Source organism: Astatotilapia calliptera, chromosome 7, assembly GCF_964374335.1.
Source record: "Astatotilapia calliptera chromosome 7, fAstCal68.1, whole genome shotgun sequence".
NCBI lineage: Eukaryota > Metazoa > Chordata > Actinopteri > Cichliformes > Cichlidae > Astatotilapia > Astatotilapia calliptera.
The window spans coordinates 27,028,016-27,047,257 of NC_137428.1; the positions used below are offsets into that span (position 1 = coordinate 27,028,016).

At 41.6% G+C, this 19,242-nt stretch overlaps 2 protein-coding genes and 1 long non-coding RNA gene across 9 annotated transcripts in view; 1 reads left to right on the forward strand and 2 right to left on the reverse strand.

Annotated features, from left to right (window-relative positions):
- morn5 (MORN repeat containing 5) overlaps window positions 1-19,242 on the forward strand; it is a 41,652-nt gene that overhangs the window by 8,459 nt on the left and 13,951 nt on the right. The window contains exons 5-6 of one of the 3 annotated variants that reach the window (XM_080304337.1): window positions 4,518-4,610; window positions 7,146-7,254. The exons of 1 other annotated variant lie outside the window; for it this stretch is intronic. In XM_080304337.1, coding sequence (XP_080160463.1) covers window positions 4,518-4,610; window positions 7,146-7,186 — 134 coding nt within the window. In that variant the 3' untranslated portion in view covers window positions 7,187-7,254. Of the gene's footprint in view, window positions 1-4,517; window positions 4,611-7,145; window positions 7,255-19,242 lie in introns of those variants that run through there. One more of the 3 variants, XM_080304338.1, reaches the window with a different exon arrangement.
- LOC145430041 (uncharacterized) lies at window positions 2,214-4,511 on the reverse strand. Its single transcript, XR_013910418.1, has 2 exons — window positions 3,711-4,511; window positions 2,214-2,683 (listed from the first exon to the last, which is right to left on the reverse strand). It is a non-coding gene; the product is annotated as an uncharacterized LOC145430041 (long non-coding RNA).
- On the reverse strand, window positions 5,690-19,114 carry lhx6a (LIM homeobox 6a). 5 transcript variants are annotated; one of them, XM_080304330.1, is made up of 10 exons: window positions 18,871-19,097; window positions 18,530-18,637; window positions 17,540-17,611; window positions 17,092-17,274; window positions 15,237-15,358; window positions 8,478-8,698; window positions 8,033-8,133; window positions 7,843-7,938; window positions 7,516-7,690; window positions 5,690-7,364 (listed from the first exon to the last, which is right to left on the reverse strand). In XM_080304330.1, the coding sequence occupies exons 2-10, from the start codon at window positions 18,605-18,607 to the stop codon at window positions 7,285-7,287; spliced, it is 1,128 nt and encodes a 375-aa protein (XP_080160456.1). In that variant the 5' UTR covers window positions 18,608-18,637; window positions 18,871-19,097; the 3' UTR covers window positions 5,690-7,284. The 5 variants fall into 5 exon arrangements, 4 of the variants coding, with proteins under 4 accessions (XP_080160456.1, XP_080160457.1, XP_026029802.1 ...); XR_013910417.1 differs by having other exon boundaries at window positions 7,516-7,670; window positions 18,530-19,114; XM_080304331.1 differs by having other exon boundaries at window positions 8,478-8,695; window positions 18,530-19,099.

A 19,242-nucleotide genomic window follows, 5' to 3' on the forward strand; every position in this document is an offset into this window, starting at 1 on the left:
AAATAGTTGCAACTCAAACAGTGACAACAGTAATGGATGACCCTCTCTTTCTGAATCCAAGTGGTCTGCTCAGTTAATTCCACAAAGCCCATTACAAATATTCACTTTAATCATTGACCAAAATGACTCTGCAAGCCGACGGAATGATCTTTTTAACCTATAGACGATAAGTGTCCTCCTCCAACACGCTGACGCATGAAGTCAGTGTGTCGTTCTTGGCTGCTGTTTATTATTTCATTTAAGGTCATACAGTCTTGAAAAGCTAATCCGTCCTAAATTATCTGCTAAATTAGTTTTATGATTCTAATCAAGCAAAGAATTATCTTTTTTTTTTTTTTTATTATATCTAAAGTTAGTGATTTCATAGCCTCAGTTAAAATAATTTCTCATTAGGATTCGAGAGGCATTTCAAAGACTGGCACAGCTCCGCACAGTTATTGTTTTTGGTTGGATGACACTGGAAGAAGGGAGTTTGGAAAAGGGTCTCGAGCAGGAGTCAGACAGGTCACTTGGATACAAAGCTACCTCCTGCTTTGAACAGAGGACCGGAAAAAAGGAAGTGTGCACTGTGCAGTTATTGAAAGCGATTCAAAATACACATTCATCTATCGCAGATTTTGTTTCTGGTTTTACTACCTCTTCTTAAGTCCCACAGCAGTTTGTAGGTGGTGCAGTAGGTTACTTATTGCTCACCTGGAGAATAGACCAAGGGAAAATAAGAGTATAGTGCATGTCAAGCAGCAGATAGAGGGAGCACCTTTGTGCTCTAACTTTAAGAGTAGGGATGGGTATCGAAAACCGGTTCTTGTTGAGAACCGGTTCCCACTGTTTCAATTCCTTGGAATTGTTTGCCATTTTTGCAAACGATTCCCTTATCGATTCCAGTCACTCCGAATGATGTCACCACGTTGCGGAACGCCATTTAGCTGGCAGGAAACATGGCGGCTCAAACGCTCAAAAGTTTGATTGTACTTTACGAGAACAGGGCAACGTGCAATACTTGCAAAGTAGATATTTAATTAAGGGAGGAAACACTACGAATATGCAAAAGCATTTGCTCACAAAACACATGATGACTTTAAATGAATGTCATGTTTTTAATTCCGCTCCGGACTCGTGAATCTCAACCCAGCGGCAGCGGTAACGTTTGCACGTCCTCTCCCGTTAATGCGGCAGGTAAATAATCAACTAACAGTGCATATTATGTTAGCGCGATCTGCCTTCTTACAAAACCTGCCATTACTGTGCATTTAGGTGACCATGATGAGAGAGACAGACAGAGTCTGGCTGGCTCAGATGCTGGCAGTTCTCGCTGCAGTCTACCGGTAGCGTCTCCTTTCAGGCCAGGATAGACGAATGTCACCGAGCAGTGTCTAAGTTTGTGGTAAAAGGTTTGCACCCATTTGCCACAGAAGATGCCCCCGATTTTCGGTAAGTGAATGTGTTTAATTGTAGGCAGGGACATTACTGGATATTCTTGTGTAATTGCTACAGAATAATTTATGTTATACTTTGTTATTGCTACAGAAGAATATTTATTTTACAATTTTACATTTACAATTTTTTTTCCTGGGGACCCTGTGACACCCCATTTAAGAGCCATAGGCTGTGGATCTCTTAAGATCTCACTGTTGGGTTTGTAAGGCCATGCTACTCCTAAATTTCTATCTTGTTCAAAGAGAAGATATAAAACAAAGTTCTAAGCTAATCGACCTTAGTGTTCTCCTTTTTTTAAAATAAGAATTGATAAGAGAATCGAATCGTTAAACAGAATCGAAAATGGAATCGGAATCGTGAAAATCTTATCAATACCCATCCCTATTTAAGAGTGATCTCACTAAATCAGTTGAGATTTTCTAATCCAGTTTAAAAGAACCAGATAGCCTGTAGGTGAGAAGGTTTGATAAATGCACATGATGTGAAAACAAACAACACTATAGATTTTTTTTAGACTGCAGTTCTGAAGCAGTTTGAGGTTTTTTTGTTTAATAATTTCTATTTTCATTATGATGAGATCGTTACAACAGTTGTGTCTTTCCACCCTCAAACACAGCTTAATTAAAACCAACAGACTGCAACACAGGGAAATGATTACTGTTAAATGTTAAATCCAAATCACACAATCAACAGACTAAATATTTTTAAATACAAACAGCTCACAAGGCTATTTTTAATCTGCTTTGCTGCAGACTTCCAGGGACATACATTAGTACTTTAATTAGCCATTGCTGATGAAGATTGCTGCTAAAAGTTTGAAGGTACTAAGACATTTTGCACTGCTCTGTGAAACTGTAATTTAAAAAGAATGAGGGATGCATAGGTCACATCTGCGCTGGAAATCTCCACTGGCGAGTGCCTGAATACGTTCTGTTATTACTGCAAACAAACACACACACAATCAGTTGTGAATACTGCATTCTGTCTTGGCAACAGGCAGCTTCAGAAGGGGCCATGTGTTGCCATATTATTTGGAGCGTTTTCCTGTTTCTGGAATAACCGCTTCCAGTTGAGACTCTGGGCAGAGCAAGCTGCACACCGAACACATTTCACTGCCAAGGAAAACACCTCTCTGGTGACCAAAGCGCGGCCCCTCCCTTTGTCCCCTTCCAGCCAAGGTGTTTCACAGACAGATAGAAGTCAGCCGGTCCGCTGGGGAGTGCAACATATCCTCACGCTGCTTTTCCTATAAAACAGGATTCCTGTGTTAATCCTGTGAGCCCTGGCAGATGGATTAATACATTTACAGCTAGAAATTGTAAAACCATCGCTGTTTCATGTTGTATGTGTGTGTCATCAAGACACAAAACCACATTAAAATTGGAGACAGATGACTTATTTATGTATGTTTGAATGTTTGTCTAAGTGTTCATTTTGTTGATTTCCATAGAGCCTTTGCTTAGAAACCAAAAGTGTGCTCCATCGATCGCACCAGTGAAGGGTCAGGTCGTTTCTCAGCGAGTCACAGAGTTCCTGTGAATATTATCCAAATTCTGGATTTACTTCAGCAGAACCTTGTTCATCTCTTATGCAACCACTGTGCTATAAGAAAACCCATTTTCGTTTTTGTAGTCAAGCCATGCTGTATATCTTTGTGTGCATGTATACGTATGTATGTATGTGTGCTACACCACTGCCATTAGGCTGGAAGGAAACACTTTTCTCTCTGAGTGTATTTTGAGGATTAAGATAAACAGACTTTAACAAGGTGCCATTATCGCTTGCACACACTCCCCTCCTCTCACACACTCATATAAAGGTTCTCCATGTAGGTTGTTAGTCGACCAGAAAACTGTTGATGAATTTGTTTCTGTTATTGTTGTGTTGCTTTTCCTTCTTATAATTACCCCCCCCCCCCCACACACACACACACACACACACACACACGCACGCACACCCCGGGATTTCACTGCAGTTATACCCATCCTGCCTGATAATTACCACCGTCAAAACTGCTAAATTTAAAAATCACAAAAAAGTGCTGTCCTCGCATGTAAATACGCCAGCCACCTGTACCCTCAGCTAACTTTAGGTGCCAATTACACGTGACTTAAATCCAGAGATAAACGCTGCCAACACTGAAGAGAGCGAAATTGCAGCAAATATGAAAATGCCCCCCAATCTAATTATCATTAAGGAAGGTTTTGGGGGGTTGGTGGTTAATTGAGGTCAGTCTCGTGGCCGCTCAGTTATGTGTGAGCTGCCGTAATTACCTTTTCCGCTAACAAAATGCGTTACAAAGATCCGCGGCGGCAGCTGCCCGCGTGTCCGTCGCGTTCAATTGACCTCCCGATCAGAGCAGGTAGAAAAGGAGAGGCAGAGAATGAGGGGAGAGGTCGTTTCACACTTGAAGAGGCTGTTAGTGTTGACGCCCTCGGCCGGCAATTACACACAATCAGCGGGAGAGCTGCAGACCTGCTCCTCTGTACAATGGAGCCCCGCGCGCGGTCGAACCTAGGGGTGAGGCCCGCGAGCCGCTCAAGTGCGTGCAGCTGTGCGCGCTCCAGAGAGAAAAGCCGACTTCCCCTGCAATTAGCTCCTCGTTTCAGTTTTTAACAACGAAAAACTGGTTTATTATCATCTCCTCTGGCAGTCGTTTCGGTTAAAAAGAAGAAGAAGAAGAAGAAGAAGAAGAAAGGAAAAAAAATTGGCGTCCATTTTTTGTGTGTGGGGGTTATTATTTATTGGTGTCTGAAGTGGCTCTGAGAAGTTATTTTCTGCTAATTGTCGGGCTTATCTTGCTTTGACAGATTTAACCGAGACTTAAATGGCACTTCAACGGTGCTGCCTCGCACTCAGTGCGACCTGCGGTGTGATAATGCTTGCTGTTAGGTTTTTGATTTAAACGTTTTAAGCGAGTTCAACCAAAAATGCTTCTTGCTGTGCGCCTTTATATGATTAACTCTGTACTATTAGAGTGTAGGTCAAAAGAATGGTTAAATGGTTCACTTTTATCTGGAATAAAAAGAAGAATAAAAAGATACAAATTCTAATAATTTCCCTTTGGATCTTTCCACCAGATGACCAGGAGCATGAGTGGATTGTGCGGACTTGTCGGAAGGCTTGGGATGAGGTTTGTGGCGCTGAGCCGGAAAAATCAGCTGCAGCCAGATGTGAGGAGAGCAGCAATGTTAACTTTTAGCATGTTATTTATTAAAACCGAGCTATAGGGAATTTCTGTCTTGTATTACATTTTGCATTAATGACTGAAAAGTAAATGATCAAGTCCATGCTTTTAAATCATCTCGTTTTATTTCCCCCCCACCCACATTGCTGCTGTGGCCTATGAATTCTGGGAGGTGCAACAGCCGCCTTTCAGTGCATTCATCTTAATTTCCATAATACTGTATGCATTACAGAGAGGGAGCTAGAGGAATGGAAAGAATCTGGGAAATACATTTACAATCAGTTTACAGGCAGCACAGAATACATCCAGTTTTATTACGTGCTTTGATTGCCATACTGTATTATTTCAGATCTACATCTCACACCCAGAAGAATTAGGACAGGCAATCAGTTTCCAACTGGGTTAAACAGTCTTTATACATGCTGCCCAAACAACTCTGTTATTCTAACTTTATCCAACAACACATTTCCCATCCCTGTAATAAGAATTGACTTATTTACAGTGAATTAATGATGTGCAAAACACCACAGATTGCTGGTGTAACACAAATGTGCCATTCATGTGTGAGGGTTGGTTTTGAGGGGCTTTGGTGCTTTTTTTGCAGGGTTTTTTTCATGCCTAAATGAAAGATTTTAGCAGGCATTCAAAAGTGAGTGTATTAAACTACAATCTGAGGTAATTTGCCAAAGATAGGAAATTAGCAGGTAACATTGACAAGGCTTTGATCTGCTGGGCGAGCGTCAGGCACTCATTAAATTACTCTTCAACATATCGCCATAAACTCCCATCAGCAGATCATCTTTTAAAAAAATATCAAATAAAATTAATAATGAAAGAACACCCTTGAGAGCAGGAGAAATTTCCCATAATGCACTCTTTGTCTTGCACAAAAATGCAGACCCAGCACACACACACACACACACACACACACACACACACACACACACACGAGGATGTACACTGTTAACCACTAATCTAAGCACAAATGCTAAAGTAAACACACAAGAAGTGAAGTTACAGCAAAACACAATGCCTGACTTTAAAAAATACACATGGAACACAGAGTTACTTTATATTTATGGATTTTATTTGTGTATTTACCATTTGAAACTTCATTCCATCTGAGCCTGATTTAATTGTCTTACACACTTGTCTGTGCTTCGCAGTTGACATGTTTTGGAAAATTAAACGTGAATAATTGCTTTGTTAGTTTATCCTCAGAAATGATCCAAAGCCACCAAAAAAATATCACATTCTATTTTATTGCATTTTATTACACAAAACATTTATGATGCACAGTCTATCAAATAAACTTTTGTTTCATTTCATGTTTTTTTTAAACAAAACAAACAAACAAAAAAAAACATTTCAAATGGGGGAAAAAGTGCTTTACAGGGATTTACCATCTCAATAAATACAAGGACATTGAGGTCTTGTTGGATCCTGTTCTTCACACTATGGCCATGGAACTAAAATACAAATGCACACTCTATACCCCTGCCAAAACTCACACATTCACACACACAGACGCACACACATCTTAATATGTACAAACCCAGTCATTTTATACTGTCCATATTGTACCAATACAATATTCCCCGCCTGCTTGTGTGGAACACACACACACATACAGAGGCTGAACAAGCAACCTTATAAATTATAAATTAGTAACAATACACCTGTGGGAAAATCTGGAAATGTGGTCTGATTTTGCAGGAATGTGAAGTTTGACTTGTATGGTCATCTCAGACTTTCCTCTTTAAACAGGACTGTAACGGTTTAAAGTCTGCAAACTCCTGCTTATAACCGGTGTTTTATTCACGCAACAGCTCCAATGTTGTCCTTTGCAGCTTCATTAAATGGTAAACAGACAAAATGCTACAACAGAGTCTATTAAATAGTTTGTGATTTTCTGCCAATTGAAGATTTAGGAGTCTCATAATTTTTCCTGCGTAATAACAGTTAAATGTTTAGTGAGAAATATCACTTTGGAAAAGATAAGGCACGTAATATTTTCTTGTCTCTAATTCTGCACCTCAGTTCAGTGGGAAAGGAAGGAGGAAGTTTCTGGTTTTCTGAGACGTCATAAAGTCAATATGTCATTCCGAAATAAAAAATATTTCAACAATCAAAGATTCCTGTTATATTTAGATTCCTTCATGGTTGCTTAGAGAGAAAAGAGCCAGGAGCCTTACCTCTAATGTGGTCTACTGTGGCCTTTGGGCCACAAAGATAGTTCCCCTTTAAATTTCTCTTCGTGTTTTGACAGCACTTCAAGAAGTTTCCTTGCTCAGTTTATCCCTTTAAAGCTCCCTTCACCTCCACATTAGGTGGTGGCTGAGTAGAGTGGAGGATGCTGTACATGTGAAGCAAAAGGGTCCGTGTGATACATAGTCTGTGAGTTTAATGATAAACGCTTCAAAGTCGTTTTTGGAAGTCCTATCCCCAGAAAAGAACATAATCACAGATGGTTTTTTAGCTTTTATCTCGTTCATCCATTTCTCTTTTTTTCTGGTTTCAGTGGACAAGGCTCCTGCAATATTTGTCTCCTCTCCACGCTGACTCCTGGATGACCTTCGAGTTGGTTCATGAGACATCACTGATGTTAGATCAGGGGTTGGGATCGGGAGGTCAGGGGTCATAAGGGCCATGTCGGAGAACTAGCGACTGAGGGGGAGCTGAGGCAGCGACATGGCCTGATGAGAGAGACTCTGAGAGGTCAGGACAGAGAAGGGATGACCTGGGGAGCAAATCATAAAAAACACACAAGATTAAAAAAAAGAAAAAAGAAAAGCAAAATGTGTCTTACAAAGTAACTCCCATAATTTAAAAAGTCAAAACAAATACTAAAAGTGATGTGCCTATTTACACCACAGTAAATGATAACTCACTGTCAATGTACCCATGAAGGGCCACCATGCGCGCTCGCTCGGGACTGCCAAACGGAGAGTAATGCAGCTCATCGGGCAGAGATGAGGGTATCCTGGACTGAGGATGACCTTGAGGAGCCCCGCTGTGCTGGGGCGTGTGCTTTTTATGTCTTGCTCTGCAGTTTTGAAACCACACCTATGAAGATGCAATGTAACCAGACATCATGTGGCTATATTCTTAAAGTTTGTCTTTTCAGTGTACTGTAAGAATGTGTTCCATTAGTTTAGCATTTTAACATTTAATTATATTGACGTCATCCATTCGTGCTTTTTATACACACTGCTCACCTGTATGACTCTTCTGCTTAGGCCTGTCATGTCAGCTAGTTTCTGTAGCGTCTGGGCATCCGGATTGTTGTCCTGAGCAAATTGTGCCTGCATGATCTGCACAATGAGACAAAATATTAGGTACTGTGTCAGGGCTTTGGCACAGTAAATCAACGTTGTGTACTTCGGTGTTGCTGAGAGCGTTTCTCACCTGTAGCTGTTCTGCGGTGAACGATGTCCGTGCTCTTTTGGCCGGTTTGGGTTGACTGTCTTGTTCTGTTGGAACTGCTCCCTCTAATGTGATGCCATTGCCTACAAAAATACACACACACATGCAAGTCAGATAATAGTTCAGTGATAAATAAAGTGACTATAGATGTCAGGAGACATAGGTAGTCTACAGGACTTGAAAAATGTATCATATCAAAGGGACCTCAGGAGTTTTGATGCCCCAGCAGGGACCCAAATTTAAGAGCCGTGGCCTACTTTTCCGCTCTTGCAGCATAACATGCTAATTCTGTAGGTATTACCGTTCTCAGAAAATTAACAGATATCAATCATTTGAAATAGTTATGACAAGGAATGATTCAATCAGGCAATAAATTTGCTGAAAAGCATAGCTTCAGATATATCTTGTCATTTACCCAACCACTCACCGCTCTCAGCTGCTCGTTTGAGGTTCTCCACCATGGTGTCATAGTGGATTCGGCACAAGACCTTCTCCTCCACCAAACCAAACTCTTCTCCCGTGGACAGCTGCCTCTTACACGAGTAGCAGGCAAAACATGCCAAGTGGTATGCGTTTCCCCTTGCACGCCGCACCCAGTCGCTGGCGTATATCTGCCGCCCGCAGCGGGCACACTTAGTACCAAACCTACTGTGAGGGGGATAAGAACAGAGCAGCAGAATGAGGAATTATGGGTAAAAAAAGGGAAAAAGATCAAATTGTTGCAGAACAGAAAATGAAACATACACAGTGACTTCCTTTTCTTTGAGAATATTTTCTTGAAGTGAAGTTTGACATGAATTTGTTTTTTAATTTCTGGCAAAGCTCAGAAGCTTTAAAGGAAACCTTGGAGGAGGAGGATATGGCTTTCAGAAAAGACTCCTGAGTGCGGCTGCAAGCTGAGCCTTGAATGCAAACAAACCAACACCTGCAATTTCCTGACTGATGCATGAAGCCCCTGACACATATATACACACACACAAAAACACACATAAGCCAGGTTGGCTTTAAACACAGTGGAATATGAAGAAAAACCCAGATGACATCATTCTAGATCGCCTCGCTGTAACTGATAGCAACAGCGAGGTTGGCAGTGAATAAACCCAAACCACCTGACTTGCTGTTATGGATGGGTGGTTGGTGGGAGAGAGAAAGAGGGTCAAAGATGTAAGGCTAGAAATGCTTCAAGACAATTCCTCATTAGCAAGAAATAAGATAGCTGAACATCTGCTTAGTTTAAATGTTTTAAATGAGGGGGATAAAACGGGACACGGGGGTCAAAGAAGAAATAAAGGCTGCTGTAGATTTATAACTAATCCCACAAAAAGGCCTTCCTATCCCGTATGTCGGTGGCCATTCTTCTAAAAAGAAAAAATGTAAATCCCAAATATTAAAAAAGTATTTTCAAATGTAATAGTACATTAGTAATATGTGTGTAGAAATTAGTCAAATTGAGCTGCAGCACTTGTGCTTTATGAAATAAGATATATCAGACATAGGCAATACAGATGGAAAAATGTCGAATATCTCATATCCCTTCACGAGATTGTGTTTACTGTGCAGCTGGGTCCGTGGAGTATCCAAATAAATCTCCATTTTATTGCAACAGAAATATTATAGATGCTCCCTGTTTTGCACAAGAATAAAAAGATATTAAGCGCCTCATTTGAAGGACCCATTATGGGTTTTAATGGGTATCAAACGCTTTAGGTTGGAGATGGTTATGGTTATGTTAAGAGCCATTGTTGGGGTCGGCAGCTGCCAATTCTGCTGGAGGAGGCCAGATTTGTAAGCAGCCTGAAAGAAAGTGCTCCTTCAAGGGTAAAACTGGCGTGGAAGGGGGTGGGGGTAAACATGCGCAGTGTGCTGCACTGTACAGCCGGATTTGTGTACATTCATCAGCCGTGCTCACCCCGATATTTCGCTCGCTGCTCCATACACAGCCACAAACATGAGCCATATTTAGAGTCAGAGGTCAGTGGAGCTGGCGGAGGGCAGGGAGCCGGAAAAGAACAGTCATGGAGAGAGAGAGAGAGAGAGAGAGAGAGAGGACGTAAGTGACTGAGACAGGGAGTCGTAGGGCTGGGGGGAAATGGCAAAGTGGAGAGCGTAAGCGGCGGAGAGAGCGAGCAAAGAGAGCTGGGGGTGCAGAGGAGCACAAGGGCTGCCAAGTGAGTGGGTTTGGCAGCGTATGCGTGCACTCAAGTCCACTCTATCTAGGATGAAAGCATACTAAGGCCCTGACATCTCACAAGCTTGTAACCCTCCTTATGTGCAGGAGCTTGTTTGCCAGAAGTCACTTTTATGCATGTAGTGTGGTGCAGACTATTTATGGGGCATCATTAGGCGACTACTGTTTGAGGGTCAGCCTAGTTTTTATCATCACAGGTCAACAAATTATGTAGATATCACAACAAATGCAAAAAATGGTATTCATCAAGGGGGAAAAGCAGTGCAACTGTAACAGCGAGTCCTTGTGATGACCTTCAAGGAAAATTGGCTGGCATGGCACCCACTAAGGCCTTAAGTTGTCTCTGATATGTTCAGATTTAACCAAACAACCTCTTATGTGCCATTAAAGCCGCTCCGGGAGACAAATGGAGTGCACGGCTCACTGTACGATATCCTTTCAGACTCTTACAGAGAAGTCGGGCCTGTTTCTACAGTAAAGAGGAAAACATTGTGGAACGTTGCAGCTAATGCAGCATGACAGCTTGTCAGTTTCATGGTCTGAGACAGAACCCAGAAAAAGCTGCAAACCATCCCTTGTTTTAACCCCCTCCTCCTCTTCTGTCTTCCTCCCCTCCCTCTTACTTCTGCACCCATACTTTTTCTGTATCTTATTTTCCATTTGCACCAAAAAACTGATGTTTATTTTGGATCCGTGTCAATCCTCGCAGCCTTTATATCACTCACCGCAAAACTTCCTTTCCTCCTCAGACTTCTCCTATTTGCTCCCCTTATTCTGTCTAATTTTTACTCTTTTTTTATACAGTAATTCACCTGCTGCTGAAAGAGGGGCCTGAGGAGGTACACGTTTTTTGGATTATTTATGATGTGCTCTGAGAACATGCTAATCTCTATTAGATTTGTCCTGAGAGAGGCTGTGCGGTTTGTGTGCGAGAGGTTCACATTAGGCTGACAGGATTCTGAGCTGAGAAAAAGAGGGGGAAATGTTTCATATGCTTTACGTCTTTTAACAGGTTTTAATAGATCAGAGTTTTATGGATAAACCCTGCAGAAAATACAAGTCCTTGACACTCTCATCCGCTGCTCTTTTAGCCTGTAGTAACTAGGAATACGGGCAGTTTTCTTTGGAACAGCCAATCTGATTTTCGGCATGAATAATGTAGTGCAGCGCTTTAACTGAGCAGCGTAACACTGTGTGTCACAGATGTCTTATTATAATTTTAATTCATTCGCTTCTTGATAAAAATCTCTGTAGCTGCTGCTCTCCTTTGTTGCTATGGAGACCTAATCAGCTAACCAGAGGTGGGTGGTTGATGAATAATTATTATTGCAAAAAAATTTAAAAATTCAAGCGCACACACACACACACGCATAAAGAGACATGCACACATCCACATGTGCTCTCATCTCACCCACGAAGTTCATTACATACGTGGACTCTGGTTACAGTGTCAGTGTCACGGGGTGCCCCTGATTAGGGCAACTTCCTGTGTGGCCTGCAGCTCACGGACGCGGATGGGGTTTCTATGGGGCAAGGCGAGGGAGGGCTGCAAGGAGGCGAGGGGGGAAAGGGGAGGAGGCTGATATAGAAATGGTTTGCGTATGTGTGTGTGGTTAAGAGAGAGAGAGAGAGAGAGAGAGAGAGAGAGAGAGAGAGAGAGAGAAAGCAAGCCCCCAAGGCCTGACATGGGTTTGAGAGGCACAGCGGGGGCTCTGTCCTGCACCCCTATAACGCTGACATCGCCCCCACCCAACCTCTGCATACACATACACACGTATATGGAGGGAAACCCACTCTGATTTCCTGCTATTACGCCCCATTAAAGCAGCTGTCAGTCCAAAGCCAGATGAGAGGCTGACACAGATGAGGAAATATCTCCAGAGGTTTGAAAGCAGCCCAAAGGATCTGGACTTGCAGCGGTGTTTAGCCTAGTTTAAATCTGGCCTAAACCCAGATTACAGTTTATATTTACAGAAGTAACCATTGCACAGGTCCCAGCCCTGCAGCAAAGCTTCAATGCAGCATTTTTTAAAATAGCATCACATTCTCAGAGTGACTTATAAGGACATCGAATCCAAAAGTACTGATGTTATTGTGCAAAAGAGGGGTTTCGTCCACATATCGTAACCATACTAACTATTGCAGTAGTTTTTAATCTGCGTATCTGCATTATGAACTCTTTTATGACTGTGCTTGTCATCCCTGTCTTTAGAGTCATAGTTCTGTACAGCAGATAGATGACAAATGTGAGGTAAACTGTGGAGCAGTTTAGGTCCTTTGACCAGTTTTTAAACTTCTAAATTTAGGAAATTAGTTGCTTAGCATTTTGTGAAAATAACTATAAGTTTTTCTTATAAAACATCTGTCCAGAAAAACCCTTTTCATTCACACCCTTTATTAAAAAACGTTTTAAACAAAATTAGGAAAAATAACAAGAGTAATAATACGTTTTATTTTAGGGGGAAATGTGTCAGTTTATGTGACAGTTTAATTTAGACCCCCAGTTTCTATGAATTAAATATTTTCTTAGCTTTCTGTGCGTTTAAATAATTAATTAACAACCATATAGGTTTAAAAATGCCACTTAACTACATCTATGACCAAATTAACCAGAAAGAGGCCCTAAGTGACCGTCATTATACACAACAAACGCATTTCATTTTTACCCAGGATGCAGAAATCAACCACTACAGAGCAAAGAAAATTAAATTAGCACAATAATGACAAATGGCTTTTAATATCTGGGGCTAAAATACTGCAGTAATTCTAAAAAGAGATTAGATTAGATTATTGAGGTCTTTTGCGTCTGATTATGTACATTTGTTGCCACTTTCAGGCCTTTAAAACGCTAAAGAGTAAGTGACTAAATATTTGTCAGATGCCTTGATGATTAAAAGAAATAATAATTGCTGCAGTGTTGCACTTCTCCTATAATGGGATGACGCCACATTGCCGAGGTTTTCTCTGTTTTAATTCGTTGGCGCACAGAGGAGAAAGAGAAGCAATCTGATGAAAGACAACTCTACCAACAAATGACAATATATCTTAAAACAATCAAGGGCTTAAAACTCTTTGACTGTAAGAGAGCTTAAACTGTTTTATTCATTACCATCTTTGGAGATCTGATACTATGACGTATTTAAGCGTCCACATTTAAAAAGCATTTCTGAGTCTCTCAGTGATCAGTGAGCAGTGTGGAGGTAAATTCTAAGGGAGCATTTAACCAGAGCTGGGCTGGTAAAATATTATGGTGCGGCAGAGCAAACACAAAAGTCTCCATTTTCGGGAAAATATGAGCAAAATGACTGGCAGCTGCTAGACATGCATAAATAAACAGAGATCTGTGTGTGTTGGTGACCAGTGTGTGCGTGTGAGTAGGTGGATTATGTGTGCAGGTGTTTGCAATGGGCATTTCTGCTAATGCCCATTGCAAAGTTTCATATTTGTGTTTTTATGTTTCTTATTACATGTTTGTCTGTGTGCAGGTATCTGTCTCAGGGTGTGTTTTCAGTTTGGACATAAGCCACATACACACGAGTTACATGCTGACCAGGCACTCGGGGAAGTCTAATTGCTGGTCTGGAGGCTTGAGGGTCTGGGGTGGGGGGACAACTAATTGCTGGTGATTATAAACCTCAGAGCAGTGACTTGGTGTCAGATTTTGATCAGACAAACACTAACGCTCACTTGCAGCTCCATGCACTCACTCCACTCACACACACACACACACACACACACACACAAAGCGTTAAGCACAAATTGGCACACGTGTCCATACGATTAATACACCAGCTCCAGGCTACTGAACAGAAATTTACCATACTGATGCTGCTGTGGCTGTGAACCCCATTTAACCCTATACTACCACACACACACAGGCCTGCACACATTTTTATATTTTCCTCTTGGCACTCACAAAAACACACAAAAAGGGAATAGAAAACTGAGTCAACACATCAGACAGGCTTTCTTAGTCCAGCTTGTATTGTAATAAAATTGTACAAAATTTGCCTACGCATTCATGGCATGTTGTATACAGACGGTATACAATTTTATTTTGTATTATTTTAGATATATTATCAGAGATATTTAATTTTTAAGGTTTACTAAACAATCATCATTGGGGTTTTTATTATTATTGCTATTAGGCTTGATTCTCTAATTGAAATTGTATTTGTTTTTTAAAAATGAGACATATCCTTTTATTATAGAATAGATAGGCATTTCCTTTTTTGCACTTAAGCTCTGTTTGTCTTTAGGGACCGACTAAATCCGGACAGCTCAAACTGGCATTTCCGCCAATTTCCGTTTACATCACGTGTCCCTGTCAGGGTGTTAAAACAGTTATCCGCGCGCATCGTGGCACGTGGTGTGTTAATTTTGTACCTCATTCAAGACTGAGTCATGAGAAAATGATTTCACCAGCTTTTAGGCACTAAATGCTGGAGAAAGGATCCAATGATCGGGCAGTTGCAAAACACAAAAACACGCCCAGCCAGTCTGGCACTGGAAATGCATAAATAAGCGAAAAGAAACTAAAGTGTGCTAACTTTAATTTGCCTTTTAAGATCTGATATGATCAAAGCGGTAAAGAGAAGCTGGTCATAACAAGGTCAAAAGCGTTTTTCTTTAAATAGCGTAAAACTACACAGCCCACAACTTTTTAAACACTTTAGGGAAATTTTCCCAGAGTGCAGCACTCCAGTGTTTTTCCTTTTATAGGCCTAGCTGCTGAAAATGTCGCGTTTTTTGGATAGCCATAACAAAACTGTGAATCTTTCAGCCCTTCGCTGTAGGCAAAAGCTTTTGTTACACACTTTCAGTTTTTGAAAAGGCTTTTCAAGAATATATGAGGCAACCCACATGCATACGTTTCAAAGGATAAGCGTGCGTGAGTGCACGTGTGTGCGACAAGAGAGAGAGAGGGGGAGAGAGAGAGCTGTGCTGGCAGAGGGGCGGACGTGGTATTTTGAAAACACGGCCATAAACTTACCCTACCTGAAATAATCCATTTTACAGAAGATCTCTTTGTTTTTGATGTAGCAGCTGCTGTGCTGACGTAGTGACGTCCTGCACACTGAGCACTCCAGACAGCGCACGTGCCAAATCAGGTTGTTCACCTGCAAAGAGACACCAAGCGTGTCAAACACACACAAACTGATGATATAAGGCCGCATTAAGGACTTAGGGTGTCTGCTGTGGCGAGTAATGACTTTGTCACACTGTGGAACACTGACGTGATGCAGCAGCATGCGTTATGAACGCGCCTGCGCAAATCCGATCGATCGTGAGCTTATTTTGAATGTTTATGAGAGCTATAAATAAATTTTTTTAAACAATTTTTAAAAATGTATTTTACTCATTATTGTAAATGAATAAATAAAATACAAAAAACTCTAAATAATAAAAATACCTCACAATTTTAAGCCATTTACGAATATTATGCTGAAACTATAAGGCGCGCATCTTATCACAGATGTTTCTGTATTTTAGCAATATGCTTTTTAGGAGGGTTTTTTTTTTTTGCTTGTTTGTTTTGTCCTAAAACATATTTTATTGGCAATTACGATATTATACGAAATATTAAGGCATCAACCGATATTTTCTGTGACTGGATTTTTTTCTTCGTTAAACAGCACTATAATCGTTTAGGAAAACAATAATTTAAAAAATGTTTTAAAAACTTTTTTTTAAAAATTATACTTTTGCAAGCTTACAGGCAGCAAAGCCATCCGGCTTGTCTATTTATTCATATGAGAGTTAAAGGAGGCTGCCAAAAACACTTGCCCTAACGTTAGATTTATATTTATAACCTTAAATGATTATTAGTACTTATTATTATTATTTGGCCTAATAGATATATTTTTCGTTGATGAATTTGAGTTTTTTAAATTATTATTTTGAATACGGTGTTAAATGATCAGTCCCGACATTTAAAATCATGGGAAATATGTATTACTTTTTTTTAAATGGCTAAATAAAGAAGACAAACAATTGTTGCACACAAAAGATTTTAATTGTTTAGGTTTTGAGATCGTATAAATTAAACCTATCCAGAGAATTTACAACATGTATAGACAAAACGTCTTCTATAGATAATTGCAGATAAACTAATAGTTCTGGACATGAAAAATACAATAAAATAAAATAAAAATTTCAGCGTGACTAATTTATTATAATAGCATAAACGTTTAATTTAAGACCAGACATTAAATATTTAAATAAAACAATCTCATTTGTCTTATCTGTCCCGCGGATGGAGAACAAAGTAGGCAGATAACGAACTAATGATCTTCACACTTCCTGACACACACACAGGGCCGCGCGCGCTCTAGTGAAGATTGTTTGGGGTTGGAAAGCGCACGCGACAAAAGCAGGGCGTCCTGGCTGTGAAACAGCAAAAGAACCAAAACATCCCTGTTGTGACTGTCTGCGGTCTCCCAAACACAGAGCGCCGTTTAATCTCCGTTTCCTGAAATGTTACGGTGGCGATAACATAGCTGAGATTTAGAAACAAATCGCCTCTTGTGTCTTTTCCTGTTTTCCGAGTTGGCTAGATAATAAAAGTTTTAAGTAAGTCAGGCATATAGCTGCTTTCAAATATCATTGCAACCTTTTTTTCTTTTTCTTCTGTTTTCAGTTTGAAGTTGTATTTATTTATTTTTGCTTTCAATCTCCAAATTGCGTTAAATTCCGTGCAAACTTACGGCGGGCCCCCAAATCCAAAAATAAGGGCAGAGTCAGCACAGCATCCTTCTTCATTAGCTCCCGATTGCCTTGTGCAGACGAACTATTTCTGTCTGTTAATGTAAAAAGGAAAACAAAAAGTCTAAAAGTATGGCCGGCCTCTCACCTTCAGCAAGTATCTGTCCAGGATCTCCAGACCACAGCTGGCGCACAGGTTCTTCCCGGTGGACGGCACCGAGCTGGTGGAGGAGGTCGGCGAGCACACGGAGGGGGTGGACGGAGTGCTGGGGGAAGAGCGGGTGTCCTCCCGCTCCATGTTGGACCGCTGGGATTCTCCGTCCGAGTGAGACTGCAAGAGGGCATCAGCAGAGCTCAGCACTGACACACACACACACACACACACCGATCATCCTCATCAGCGCGTTGACAGTTTTCAGGTGTCGCCATTTTTTTTTACCATGCGTTTGCACTGCAGTGCGCGCATAATTCACAAATTTTCGCCAGCGCGAATGCGCGTGGGCCAAACGGTCATCCGCTGCACGCTATCGGCGCACTGAAAGAGCCTTTTTTAAACATATATGTTTTAAAGCACAAACGGGCAATAAAACTCTCACCATTGGCGTGTGCTTAGAGTCCACACTGCAGCGCGAGGCTCCCGGTGTGCTCTGGTGCTCGGTGGAGATCACCTACAAGAAAACGATCAGTGAGTGGCGGGTCATCACTTTCTCCGTCTCATCATCAGCTGAGCCGAGCAATCCTCGGGATACATTTGCGGACAGCTCTCCGAGGCTACTCCTATTTAAAGTAGTCCTGACAATAAACCCCCGGTCAAACCTGTTTAAAAGCCCCCTGCAACAAAAGGCAATGTTTTAATGAAGCTATCTCAAATTGGATTGATTTTGTTCCCCCTGCCCTTAACCCATGCCTCTCAGAATAATAGTATTTTCTTCGCAATCCAGGACACGAGACTGGAGGATGGGGAGTGGAGTGGAGTGGTGTGTGTGTGTGTGTGTGTGTGTGTGTGTGTGTGTGTGTGTGTGTGTGTGTGTGTGTGTGTGTTTTCGGTGGGGGGGACTACCTGTAATTACAAATAGCTTGAAACGCTGGGGGGATAAGAGGGACACGGAGTGTCAATTTCAACTGTCAATCAGGGTGGAAAAAAGGCAACGGTCACCCAAAGAATTGCAAATTTGATTTTTAATGGCTGTAATTAAAATCTAATTCTCTTCACGCGAGTTGGCAGCGCTCGAGAGGCTCACGGACAGCAAATCACGCCTCACGGACAGCAAATCACGCCATTCATACGCAGAAGAAGCGCGTGCAGCTGATCTCCACATACACACAAGAAACATGATTCTTGTGAGATCGCGGAGAGACAAAAAAATAAAAATCCCCGCACGATCCCCTCCCCGGGGGGCTGCCAAAGAAACTGCGCGCTTCTGCCGTCCGTGCCGTTCAGTGAGAGAAGAAACTGGCATGTTGAAAATATCCCACAGTAAAGCTAGAGCCTAGTATAGCATCCGCACTGCACATATGACTAGCTGCAAGTAGAGTCATTTTAAACCTTTTTTTTTTTTAAAGGCCCAAACATTGCGTGTCAGTACCTGCTTTGTTGGGATTCCTTCGGACAGAATTTTATTTCCCTCTGAAAGAGGGGACAACACTTCATTTTTCCAGTACATGAACCCCTGGCGTCTCAGAGTTTCCAGAGTCTGGGATCAGGAGAATAGTCGGCGATGGGCGTGAAAAAACAAAAGAAAAAGAAAACAAAAAAGTAAAAAATGGGGAAAAACAGTTATATCCGTACCATGAATGAACTGTGGCGCGCACTTTTGTTTTACAGAAAAGTGTCTCTTTAAAGCACGAACACGGTCTGTCACGGCAGTGATGCAGCCACGCAGCGCCGGAGAGTTTTGCTTGCTGCTCTTCACAACAGATTTCTTACGTTTGCCCTTGTCTCTCTCTCTCTCTGTCTTCTTCTTCTCTCTTTCCCTTTTCTGATCGGGGGTCCGACCACAGGAAGTGAATCAAATCGAGGCGCCTCGTAAAAACTCCCCCCAAAAAGAAAAGCTTTTGAGGTTCAGCAGAGACCTGAGGGGCTGCACAGGCGAGCGGAGAACCTGAGTGTCTCTGCAGAGCTGCAGTGAAAGTTGTGCGAGACTCTGGCCTGCCTTATAGTTAAAGAAGGGGGAGGGCGAGTAAAGAGTTTCATGTGCGTGAGAAGGCTGGACGCGCAGTTCGGAACAGTTCTGATTCCTCAAAGCTCTGCTGGTGGATGTTTGATATCTTAGACACTTATAGCAGCAGAGGGAAAAAA